At 42.8% G+C, this 13250-nt stretch overlaps 1 protein-coding gene across 1 annotated transcript in view; it reads right to left on the bottom strand.

Moving 5' to 3' along the window:
• The window catches only part of VWF (von Willebrand factor), a 241098-nt gene that overhangs the window by 198413 nt on the left and 29435 nt on the right, over positions 1 to 13250 (bottom strand). Inside the window, exon 6 of the mRNA XM_065410272.1 lies at positions 532 to 748. Within this exon, the coding sequence (XP_065266344.1) occupies positions 532 to 748 (217 nt within the window). The remainder of the gene's footprint in view (positions 1 to 531; positions 749 to 13250) is intronic.

The raw sequence follows: 13250 nt of genomic DNA, 5'->3' as shown, positions 1-13250 counted from the left end.
CAAAGTGCAGGGCAACAGAGAGACTCATACCCCAAGGAAGTAAGACTGCCTCATTTATTAGCCCATCTCTCCTGACTGGCAGCTCATACAGATGTTCTGGAAGAGGGCAGGTTCTCATCTCTTCCCTCACAGACTTTTAGCCGCTTCTTTGACCTGCTGGGTATTGGGTATAAACACCCTGTCACCTGACCCTAATGAATGTGTACTTCCCTGGTCAAAATAGGGTGATCATGTCTTGAGTCACATCTTATTCTGGAAGCTTATTGGCAGAGTTAGAAATCAAGCCACCTCATCCCAAAGCTCATGGCTGGCAGCACTCTACTGATAATGGAGCCACATCATGGATAGACACTCCCATAGAGAAGATTCAAACTAGTAAAGAACGAGCCAACAAAATAATCTTGCTGGATAAACCAGGACAAGAGTAAAAGCTTTTTCTGACAGACCCTCTCAACTGCAATGTATAGATCTGTGGGTTAAGCAATAATAGCCTCACGGGGAAGCTCTGGAATCGTAATGATATAGACTTACTACACGAGCTGTCGTTGGGCCAGCCATCCACAATCACTCCTTGCTGAGCGCAGCTCCTGGCATACTCAAGGAAAGTTGGACAGTGACAGTGCATGTCCTGAGCACAGGTGCACATATCTTCTTCACAGAGACCAATGAATAGCTCTGGATCAACTCGATGGTGGCATTTGGAGAATACTGAAGATGTCCTTAGCAGCTGGCACCTTTCCATGATGTCCTGCATAATTAGAACAAGTGAGGGGGAAAAAATCAAAATATTGTTACGAACTGTTTAGATCAGTGTTCCTCAACCAGTGGGTCATGATCTGTGGGGGGATGGTATGAAAGACAATCTGGGGGATTGTGGGGCTTTGAAATTTTTAATATAATCTAAAGCAAAAGAAATGTCACTCCTCCACCCCCCACACACCGTTACCCATCAAGGTCAATTATTAGAGTTTTAGTGTCATAAATTGTAGGGCCAGACAGGACCACCAGATCATCTAGTCTCAGCTGCTGTACATCACAGGCCAATAAGCACCACCCAGGCACCTCCACACTAAGCCCAACAACCAGAATTATACCAAATTATTACATCCCTCAGGAGACTAAACTATTATGTGGCACAGGCAGAGAACAGAAAGGACCGATGTGCATCAATGTACCTATGTTAAACTTTTGACACACACATACACACACAAATAAATTATATCAATGACAACAATAAGTCTAATATTGTATTGCCCAATTCTAATATTTTTATCTAGACCCTGTTTTTTCACTGCAGGATTAGAAGATGAGTAAGTGTCACAGAAGTCATGGGAGTTACTCTGACCCTTGAATTTCCATACCAACTTTTGACATAATGGCTGTGAGCTAACTGATTTTATATAGAAGTAAAATATAGGTATATGCCAGGAAGCAATAAATAGTTAATCTGAGTCTGACCTAGTTAAATGTTTAGCTGCTGGTGGTAGGAGAGAGATTAATTTAAACTGTCCAAGATGTTCCCAGGACTTTGACAAATTATAGCTGATTTTTCCTTCTTTTGATGAATCTTGTCAATGTATCAATATAGTTGATTACTGATATTTAAATTTGAAAATATAAACAATTATAAACTGGTTAAAAGATAGGAAACAAAGGGTAGGAATAAATGGTCAGTTTTCAGAATGGAGAGAGGTAAATAGTGGTGTCCTCAGGGGTCTGTACTGGGATCAGTCCTATTCAACATGTTCATAAATGATCTGGAAAAAGGGGTAAACAGTGAAGTGCAAAATTTGCAGATGATACAAAACTACTCAAGATAGTTAAGTCCCAGGCAGACTGCGAAGAGCTACAAAAGGATCTCTCAAAACTGGGTGACTGGGCAACAAAATGGCAGATGAAATTCAATGTTGATAAATGCAAAGTAATGCACACTGGAAAACATAATCCCAACTATACATATAAAATGATGGGGTCTAAATTAGCTGTGACGACTCAAGAAAGATCTTGGAGTCATTGTGGATAGTTCTCTGAAAACATCCACTTAATGTGCAGCGGCAGTCAAAAAGCGAACAGAATGTTGGGAATTATTAAGAAAGGGATAGATAATAAGACAGAAAATATCATATTGCCTCTATATAAACCCATTGTACACCCAAGTCTTGAACACTGCATTCAGATGTGGATGCCCCATCTCAAAAAAGATATATTAGAATTGGAAAAGGTTCAGAAAAGGGCAACAAAAATTATTAGGAGTATGGAACGGCTGCCGTATGAGGGGAGATTAATAAAATTGGGACTTTTCAGCTTGGAAAAGAGACAACTAAGGGGGGATATGATAGAGGTCTATAAAATCATGACTAGTGTGGAGAAAGTAAACAAGGAAGTGTTATTTACTCCTTCTCAAAACACAAGAACTAGGGGGTCGCCAAATGAAATTAATAGGCAGCAGGTTTAAAACAAACAAAAGGAAGCATTTTTTCATACAATGCACAGTCAGCTGGTGGAATTCATTGCCAGAGGATGTTGTGAAGGCCAAGACTATAAAAGAACTAGATAAATTCATGGAGGATAGGTCCATGAAGGACTATTAGCCAGGATTGGCAGGGATGGTGTCCCTAGTCCCTGTTTGCCAGAAGCTGGGAATGGGCAACAGGGGATGGATCACTTGATGATTGCCTGTTCTGTTCATTCCCTCTGGGGCACCTGGCATTGTCCACAGTCAGAAGATAGGATACTGGGCTAGATGGACCTTTGGTCTGACCCAGTATGGCTGTTCTTATGTTCTTATTATTAATAAGCATAGAATTTGCAGCATCCAGCAGAAAAGTAATACAGATGTGGGAGTGAATTATTCCAAAAAGCCCCATTTTCTGAATCACTGTGAGTTTGTAACTAATCTTTGGCCACTTCGGAACACTCACTTGTAACTATGCTGCACACCATTATCCCTCAGATGTCCAGAATGATAACAGGATAAGAAAATAATTCCTCTCGCTCCAAAGGCCTTTCCCACTACTATTGGAGCTAAAGAAGAATATCAGTTAGGTGTTGCACCAGAGGGTCTGTTTTACACAGGCACAAGCTGCTCTTTGTGAGTGGAGACATGTGCCTGCATGGAGAAACTTGCAGGACTGAGGTGGTTACACAGTGCTGCACAAGTTGCGAGCACCAGGGATTGACAATGTCTGTGTCCTGCCTTATAAACAAAGCATTCCTTTTTCTGCTAACTAGACCCATGTACTTGCTTTTCTCTATCGGGAGGGACATTATTCAGCCTAATATTCATGCTGAAGCTGTTCTGATTCCATTCAGTAAAGGGCAGTAATTAGAACTGACAGTGTAGGGGCCAGATGCCAAGTATCAGAGCTGGAGTCAGGAACCAGGAGCAGGGTAGGAGCAACAGTGATCGATCAACAGCTGCTAGGTTGAAGCACTGAGCAACCAGTAACTGCTGCTGCTGAGTTTAAAAGCAGGCCGTCTGGCTCCCTTCAGCCAATCAGGCAGTCCTACACAATGCAGCTGAGCTCATTAATCTGCCTGGAGGTTGGGCTTGACTAATCCTCAAACTCAGTTGACGGCGCTCAATCCTGGCAGACAGACACCAACAATTCCCAATGGCGGTAACTTGCGAGATTTCAGAATTTGTTTTCATGCCAGGCTGGAACAAAAATAAAACCTTTCAGAGGTTTTCACAAAAACCTGTGTGTCCAAGACCCAGGTTCCAGTCTCTGCTCAGCCTGATTCAGAGTAGAGTTTTTCCTCCCAAATCGTTCTCAATCAGGCAGAGTAGGGACTTAAATCTGTCCTCTCACAACAGCTCCGTAGTCACTCAGCCATAGAGAATCTCTTCACTCTCTTTTCAACCTTCCTGACAAAAGTTTAATGGAAACTGATATGTCCCCACAAAACATTTCAGCTTCCCAAAACAGCATATTTTGCCAAAATGAAATTTCAGAACATTTTCACTGACCATATCCAGCAGTTGGACACACTGGTCAGTTCACTATTATTTAATCACTATCCTAATCTCAGTTTAATATAATATAAATTCTTTTCTTTTTTAATGTAGTTCAGTGTAAAGATGTAAGGAATTGATAGTATTGTTCCATGAGAAATTTAAAAGGCCACTGATTTAATGTGTGGTAAATTACTCATGATTGGAGATGGGATCAAGCCATAACATTTTGACCTGGATTTTGAATCCCCTCCTCCAGTTTCAGAAACATTCAGTTGCCGGGGTATAGTTCAGCTAGCTGCAAAATTTAGGTCTGGACCCCAGTTTGGATTCTAAACAACCCTCGAGACTGGAAAAGTTTGGATCCCAGAATTTTAACCAAGTTACATTTCTATGATCTGTTGCTACGGGTATTGCTGTAGACTTGTGGAGTTTATGCATTAATGGAAAAGAATCTCTGCAAATGTTTAACAGGACATTGCCAATTTGCAAAAAGATCAGTTTGTTTATTTTGTACATTTGACAGCACACCATGTATAGTCAGTTTCACTGGTTTCCACTCTATCGTTAATTAGTTTCAGACATATTTTGAAAGGTGGCCACTGATTCTGGGTGATTAGTGTGAGATGCCACAGACCTGATTTTCAGAAATGCTGAGCCACAAAACTTCACCTGGAGTTTTGGGTGCTCAGCACCTCTGAAAAATCAGGTCCAAGGCATCCCACTTTGCAGACCCAAATCAATGCCACTTGAAAATTCTGGCGTTAATCAGTTCCCCCTGGTGTTTTTATGGCTCTTTCACATAGCAACAGGGGAGAAAATAAAAATATAGGAAACTGTGATTGTAAAACCACAAAAAATTACAGGGATATTTAGGAACAAATGTAGGACCTGATGCTACTTTGTTTATTTTTAGGTTTTTGTGATTCATCTGATTTCAAGTTGGCAGTGTCATTTTAAATGTGATTGGTGGCACCATGGCATGGATGATTCTTTGTGATCACAACTTGCTGACTTCTCTTCTCCCCTAATCCCACCGCACAAAATTGTCAGTAGAATTTTATACATTCTTCTGATTTCTTTTGCACTGCATTTCTGTTGCTCTCTGAATTGCATAACAAAGACAAATGCCATTAAATAAATATCACTAAAAAATAATCTTTAAGGCTGAGTAAAGCATTTTAACATGAAAACAATGAACTCTATTTCCTTTATGTTTGAAATCTATTGTGCATAGATAAAGACAATATGTTCTATATATCATCTGGAAGGGATATGCTTTGGGGTGGGCCTAATGTTTCTGGACTTTCATTTTATTTGATTTTCTCATGGCTCCCTTATCAAATAAAGAATTTTAAAGAGGCCTGGCTGATTATAAGCTCTCTGAAGCAGAAACCTAGCTTTCTGTGTTATGTTAGGTGCCTTCTACACCTTTGTGTGTGGTATAAATAATACACAACTTTCCACACTGACTCAGCCAAGCTTTCTCCCACACGCTGTAGAAGCTTGTATGAGACACCAGGGTAAGAGAGATACGGGGCCACTGTAACTCCATGACTTCACTGGAGCTAGTCTTGATTTATACCATTGTAAATTAGAGGAAAATCAGGCCCACAAGCTATGCACCTCTCCATTTACCTTCCAAGGTCTTGAGATAAACAAGATTCACGTCAGCACTGGCTCTCTTTGTTGTATACAGAGAATACCCATTCTTATGCATCTTATCTTGTTCCCATTGAAGTCAATGGCAAAATTATCTGGTTACTAGGACTTTATTTATAGCTATAATACTCGAAGAATAGACAAGGACACCATGAAAGATAGACTCCGAGTACTATTTCTAAGGGAAGGTAAAATCTTGAAAGTGAGGATCACATTTAAGAACGTACAAAAACCTTTTACCACTCTACAAAAGCAGAGATCTCTTCCTGCAGGAGTATTGCTGCAAAGACTGTTCTTTGGTCCATCTGTATTACAAATACAGCTGTGTCGGGGCACTCCATTATAAAACAGTTTGGTTTTGTCTGTGAACATAGAACTAAACTGTTATAACTATGTTAAGGGAACTGACACACAACTCTTAAGATAAAGGACCCAAACTGAGCACTGGTGTAAAAGCGGATATAACTTCTTACTGGCTTACATTAAGGCTGAATTTCATGCTAGAGTTACAGCTCCTTTAAAAAAAAAAAAAAAAAAAGCTCTATGATCCAGCTGAGGCACAACCTTGTTCTAATTGTGTACCTCCTGGTTGTGTAACGACAGCAGGACCTTCATGAGCCAGGCATAAGACAACTATTATGATGATGATGTTTAGTACAGAAGTGCCTAAAGAACAAATAAGAATGGGGCCCCATCGTGCTAGGCACCGCACAAACACAGAGTAGTAGTGTCAAAATCTAGTCCCTTGTACAACTTCCCAACCTCACGTCCAAGGATCAGTCTTTCCCATATCTTGTCTCCTACAACGTTCCACCCACTCCACTCTTCCAGCAATGCCATCCTTAGTGCCCCGTTCAGTTCCTTCTCCCGATAACCCCTCCTACACCTTCCATCTATGGGATGACCCCCTTACCCAGGTTGCCAACCCATCATTCCCTCTTCATTTAATCTTCCCTAAAGTCCCACTCTTTCCTCAATGCTCACAAGCAGTGAGCTCTTAACCACAAATAAAATATTCACCTTTGTTAACTCCCTCTCTGGATTTCCCAGCATGTCCTGTCTTCCACGTGTCTGTTTTTTTTTTTTTTTTAAACAGTGAGCTCTAAGAGGCAGGAACTATCTGTGTTCCATACAGTACAGTGTGGAGCTTATTGTTTATACTATGAACAATAATAATTACAATTTTCTCCTGTGATGGTCTATCTATCAGGGCTGGTTCGGAATTTTCTCTCTAAATGAATTTTTGACAGAAAATTTCCACAAAATTAAATTTTCGGCAGGACAGAAATACTGCTGATTCCTGTAACCAGGCTAAAACCCGATCTGTATGAACCAAGTCATTAACATGGTTACAAATCATAGTTAACTACAATTAGCCAAATGTACGCATACTGCAAACTGCAAGCAGTACAGGGGCAAGCTATGTCCCTTGCATCTATTGTAGTGGTAGCATAGCTTCGATCTGGGAGATCCCTGGTCTGGGATAGACTAACAGAAGTATTGGAGCATAAGCTTTCGTGGGTGAATACCCACTTCGTCATGCATCTGACGCTTTGTCGCTTTTCACAGATCCAGACTAACACGGCTACCCCTCTGATTTGCTTTATACAGGCATTTGTTATGCAGCTATTGCATGACTGAGCACAATTACTTACATGACAAACTTTTTTGGACACTAAAAACTATCATAGGGGAGACCATATGTTTTCCTCTACCTTAACAATTGTTAGGAAATGGATTAAATCATAAGAAAGTGTATGAATTAACCTCAGCCCGTGATCTCATTTACTTATCCATCCCTAGAGTCAGCTGATAGGTTGTCACCACATGATGATACTTCATTTTCTCAGTGACTGAGATCATCACCCCAATACAGTGGTTAAAGTAGATGAGAGGCTGGGGAGATAACCAGGTTTAGAAACCATCATCAGCGGTCTGGGTTTTATGAGATGATGCAGTGTTGCATCCTCTTGTGCTGCAGCAAGAGGAAGAGAATGGGGACCAGGGAATACATGTATCTGAAGGGAGTTCAAGTCTCCAGGCAGGGCCACAGCCATCCAAGCAAAAGCGTGTGCATGGGTAGAGCCAGCATATTGCTGGTGCTTCCCATCCCCATTTTCTAGCAGGATGGAGAATGTGGCCAGGGTGGAGAATCTGTACAGATGCACAAAACAGGTAAAGATGGGGGCTCAGGGGGATCCTTCCATGGAACGTTGTCAAATGCAGGGAACTGCACAATTTAAAGACATGTCAAGACAGAGTTTTTATGCAAAAATAGACAGAGCTGGTGTGTGCACTGAGGTGGGGTGGGGAGGGGGCTGTCTCCCTGGAGCGGAAAGGGAGGCAGCAGGAATTCTTTCTATTGCCTTCTCCAGTGAAGGAGAAAGGCAGAGAGCAGGCAGGACTGACCTTCCTTCGCAGGAGAGGTGGTGTATAGGGGTGTCACAGCCAGGATACCTCTTCTTCCCCCATCAGTTGCTGTTTTACACACTGGCAGGAAAGGTTAGGAGCCCCAGAAATAATGCAACTTCAGCTTCTCCTGCCTGGGAAGTGCTCACCTCACTAGCCACAGCAGAAGAGGAAATCTGGGAAAGCAGCAGGAGCTGTCCTCCCCCAACTCCTCTTACTATTACCCCTGCACCCAGACAGTTTCCCTGTCAGAGTTTTCATCTTGTCATGAGTAATCTGAATCCAGGCAATTCCATTTTTTCAAACCAATTTACAGGGCTCCACTGTTTGTCATACTTAATGCCAGGCTTTTTATTGAAGTCAATGCAAGAGCTCTAGTTTTGCCTTTGGATCAAGCCCATAGAGCTGTTCATCTTCCAAAGCATTTGTTAAACAAATCAAATTGTGAGGCATCTCTACAGAGACATGGTTTGAAACAGCAATTTGTGGGGGAAGAAAAGACAAGAACTCCAGATCTAGATGGGGGAGAGTAATGACATGAACCAAAGCTATTGTTTTCTTCCCCTACCAGCTGACTGCCTCAGATCCAAAGGGGCTGAGAGATGGGGGAGATTTGCATTCCTGAAGCTGAAGCTAGCAAACAAAGGAATCTGTTTCTTGATTGAAAAGATCGGAATTCTTCAGCAAGCCCTCACTTTTGCTGGACTTCTATTAATAGTACAACGTTTATTCATGGCAGTGAATAAATTGAGTCAATGTTTGTCAAATGCTGTGGGCTCAGGAATTCACAGAATAGAGAAGCTCATTTCATTGGCCTGCGGAGCAAATGTCGTCTTGCAAAGCAGCAATATTTAACGTGGTTTATATAGAAGCAACTGTAAATTCTAATCCACTCTGTAAACTGTGTTCATTCTGCTTTAGAATCAAGACCAGGGCTGGGTGATTGCTGTGGCCTTGTCTACAATGGCAGAATTTTCCAACAAATTCAAACTGATTTTGATAGACAAAGCTCCAGTGGCCCCAACCAGTTATAAGAACTGTTCCAGGCACCAAAGCCTCGTCCACACTGCAGTTCCAACCAGTTTTAGAATGGGTTTGTATTTTGGTGCAGTCAAGCAAACCAAACCCAGCAGGTCTCACAGAGCCTTAGCACCATAAATAAGGCAGATTTCTATCAACTCAGAAACCAAGGTAAACTCTCCATAGACCTAAACTCAGGCTTAGGAAAAAGATGTTCATTGTCATTATCCATTACTATGAACTACCACTATGAATGACAATGAACAGTTATTGGACTAGAGAAAGAGTGAGGATTATTCTGGAGTTTAGTGGTCAGGGCACTCACCTAGGATGTGGAAGACCCAAGCGTTAAGTCTCTGCTCCAAGGTCTAATTATTTATAAAGAGTGGAACAGCTTCAGCAGGAGAGAGGAGACTCAACCCAGAAGATCTCATAGTTCAGTGGTTAGGGCACTCTTCAGGGAAGTGGGGGGACCCCTGTTCAAATCCCCTCTCCACATCAGGCAGAGCGGGGAATTGAATCCAGGTCTGCTACATCCCAGGTGAGTTCCCTAATAGCTAGGCTAACAGTTGTAAGGCCTCCTTCCCAGTCCCCCCAAAAATATTTTAACCAAAACTATTGTATTTTTGGCAAATTTCTGTCAAATTCGTGACTTGTTCCAGGTCAATCAAAACTGCATTTTTTGGTGAATAAATAATTAATCTGAAAAATTTCACCCAGCTCTAGCTGAAAGTTAGCTCAGGTATGTCTCCATGTACCACAATGACACCTCTGATTGCAGTGAAGACATACCAGATGGGGTAGGCAGGGTTCCACTTGCATCCATAGTTAACACATTTCCACAGCCAATTCTCTAGATTCTAGGGGCCTGGGGCTACAAGTTTGGGGTTGCAAGTACATTCCGATGAATTTTAGAATGTTTAATAGGAATATCGTTATTCAGAGGCTCAAAAGGTTTAGGGGTCTGTGTAAATAGCCAGAAGCTCCTCTGAACATAAGTAAGCTCCTCCTCTGTGTGGCTGAGTAATGAACAATCAAATATCCCCAGAGCAGGAACTTTCTACATCGTATTTCCTCTATCATCTTAGGCCCAACTTAAAAAGCACTGATCTAGATTAGCCCCGAGTTTCCAACTGCTCAGCCAAATTCTGATCACAGTTCTATCACTGTCAATCTAGAGCTATGCCAAAGTCAGCCGACTTACTCCGAATTCACACCAGCGTACACAAGATTAGCACTAAATGGGTTAAAAATTGATTTCACCATAACCACCACACTCTGTAATACTGAATGCACAGTACGTGAACTCTTAAATAACTGCTTTGTTCCTAAAGCAGTGAGGATTTGTACGTGTTTACTGCATGCCTAATGGAAACAGAGGGCATATTTATACCTGCAAAGCAGAGGCAAAAAAGGATAGATGGAGCCCAAGGGAAAGACCCTTGGCTGAGTCACAGCATCTTTGCATCACTCCAGAAAAACAACGCTACCCCCATGATGACTAATTTGAGGATCCCCTGCCTCGGAGAATCCTTGGGGAACATGGAGTCACCAGAGCAGCTACTAAGGCAGCACCTGTTGCAGCAGCTGTGGAAAAAAAGAGGCATGACTGAGGCCTCCTTACACATTGGTGATCTCCAGGTGCCAGAATATCCCCCAAGTGCTCTTGGCACCTGATGCAGTTTAGAGCAGCCTTCAGGCAAGCTCTGTTCAGCATTGGGCAACCAAGGACACACATTGCTGGCTCAGGATATAGGCAGGATATAAGTGGCACCTTTGCACACAGCCCTCCTGAGCCTTGCCCAGTGCTTCTTTGGCCGCAGCCCAGGAGTATTTTTATGCAGCCTTCAGAGGAAACAGCTAGGGTGGGTAATGGCAAGAGAAAAAGAGGATGTTCACTAACTAGGCATAAGCTGTATTACTGAGGGGATTTTTCCACCCTCGGTGTACAGATGTTGGTCAGAACAGTATTGTGATAATATGAAAATCTGGGGGTACCACGAGGCCAGTCTCCATTTGCATCTGGCACTGCAATCAGCAGAATGGCCCTAAAAGTATTCTCCAGCAAATGTCACTACTAAACCAGTTAGCAGGGTGATCGTGGCATGCCCAAGCAGCACATGTATTGTACTAATGACAATTCTCTGATGACAGATTAGACTGACTTGCACTGCACCTGTATCAGATTCCCAAGTGCAACTAAGAGCCATAAAATGCAGCCCCTGGCTGCCCTCATCCCCTAACTATTCAGTGAGGACAGAATTGATCAGCTGCAGATTTTTAGTGGTAGGAAGCTCAAACAATAAAACATTTCTGTTCCTCTTCCAAAGAAGATCTGAGCAGAAGTAAATTTTGTGGAACTGTGCATTTGCTATCAATCAAATGCATACCCGTTGAGATGGAAATTATGTAGAGACTTGTCGCCCCTGAAAAGCTGCCAAATCACACTGTCACAAAGGTTTGGTGCCCCTGGGTATTAGTTAAACCAGTGAACAGGAGTTGCTGGATCAAAGGGACACATCATATTAAAAATACATTTTTTTCAGTACCAGGGCCTGACCCTGTAATGAGATCCATGCAGGAACATCACTGGTTCCACACAGACCTGCCTGTATGCATCTCATCACAAGATCAGGACCAAACCTCTTTGCCTGCATTACAAATTACACTTCAGATCAGGCCTTCTGAAACATTTTCATAGTGCAGACCACATGGTACTACACAGATTTCTCATGGACACTTCCCCTCATGGTCATGAGCATGCAGCCAACCTTCCCTCCTATTGATAACGACATAACATCCCTGTGGCCCTTGCCAATGTAGAACAGTAATATCCAAAAAAGTGCATCATCGTGTAGTTTTAGCTTCTTTTAATGAAGTCTAGCAGCTGGGGAAAAGAGGAGAGACAGCACCAGTTGACCAGCCGACTTTCCATATACCACCCACAGCTGCTCTGCAGGCCATTAGAGGCTCTTGAACTGCAGTTCATTGAAAACACTTCCTTTATGGGTCAGAGTTCACGCTGTTTACTTTTTGCATCTCCCACTGCTTTAAAAAAACCCAGCTAGGCTAGGAATGTGCATGTTTATTTGTAATTAGTTTTAGCCTATTTCACCTTCAGGGCACTAGCACAGGGCTGCCGCAATGACTGAGCTGCTAGCAGTTCAGGGGGGTGTTTCTTAAAAAGGAACTGCTCCCATTGGTATTTAAAAAACCACAGAAATATTTCTACTGGTTTTGTAAAAGCTTATTCTTACTAATGTTAACTTGATACATATATGGTCCCCCATCATCACCACAGTATCTGAGCGCTTCATTATCTTTAATGGACTTATCCTCATGACACCCCTGTGAAGTAGGAAAGTGCTATTATCCCCATTTTACAATGGGGAACTAAGCCACAGACGGTATGTCTACTCAGCAACTAAGCACCCGCGGCTGCCCCGTGCCAACTCGGGCTCGCAGGGCTGGATCTGTGGGGCTGTTTCACCGCAGTGTAGACATCTGGGCTTGGGCTGAAGCCCAAGCTCTGGGACTCTCCCACCTCACAGGGTCCTAGAGCCAGGGCTTCAGCCTGAGCCTGGAAGGCTACGCAGCCATGAAACAGCCCTGCAGCCCGAGTCCTGCGAGCCTCAGCTGGTTGGCCCGGGGCAGCCATGGGTGTCTAGTTGCTGTGTAGACATATCCAGAGACATTAAGTAACTTGCCCAAGATCACATCGGAAAAATTTGTGGGAGAGTAGGGAACTGAACCTAGCTGTCACAAATCCCAGGATAAACCCTTAACCACTGAACTATTCTTCTTCTTCTTAGGCCAGATCTACACTACACACTTACTTCAGTATAACTATGTCGCTCGGGGTATGAAAAATCCACACCCCTAAGTGACATAGTTTAACTGACCTTAACCCCTCTCCCCCCGTATAGACAGCACTATGTCAGCAGGAGAGCTTCTCCCGCCAACAGAGCTACCACCTCTTGGGGAGGTGGAGTAACTAAGCATTTGTAGTATAGCCCTGCCCTTAGACAAAGGCCTGAGTGAGTGTGAAGCTCCACCTACATAAAGACTGGTGTTGTAGTACTGGGCATATACTACTTCTGAAGCTTGATTCAGGCTATTAGGGCCAATCATGTGTGGAGCTAAGCACCTGAAATCGCCCTGGAAGTTAATGGGAGATGAAGACACTCCAGACTTTGCAGGATCA

The sequence above is a fragment of the Emys orbicularis genome, chromosome 1, assembly GCF_028017835.1.
Source record: "Emys orbicularis isolate rEmyOrb1 chromosome 1, rEmyOrb1.hap1, whole genome shotgun sequence".
NCBI classification, from domain to species: Eukaryota; Metazoa; Chordata; order Testudines; family Emydidae; genus Emys; species Emys orbicularis.
Note: the sequence above shows the minus strand (reverse complement) of the source record. Positions and strands in the feature narration are given on the sequence as shown.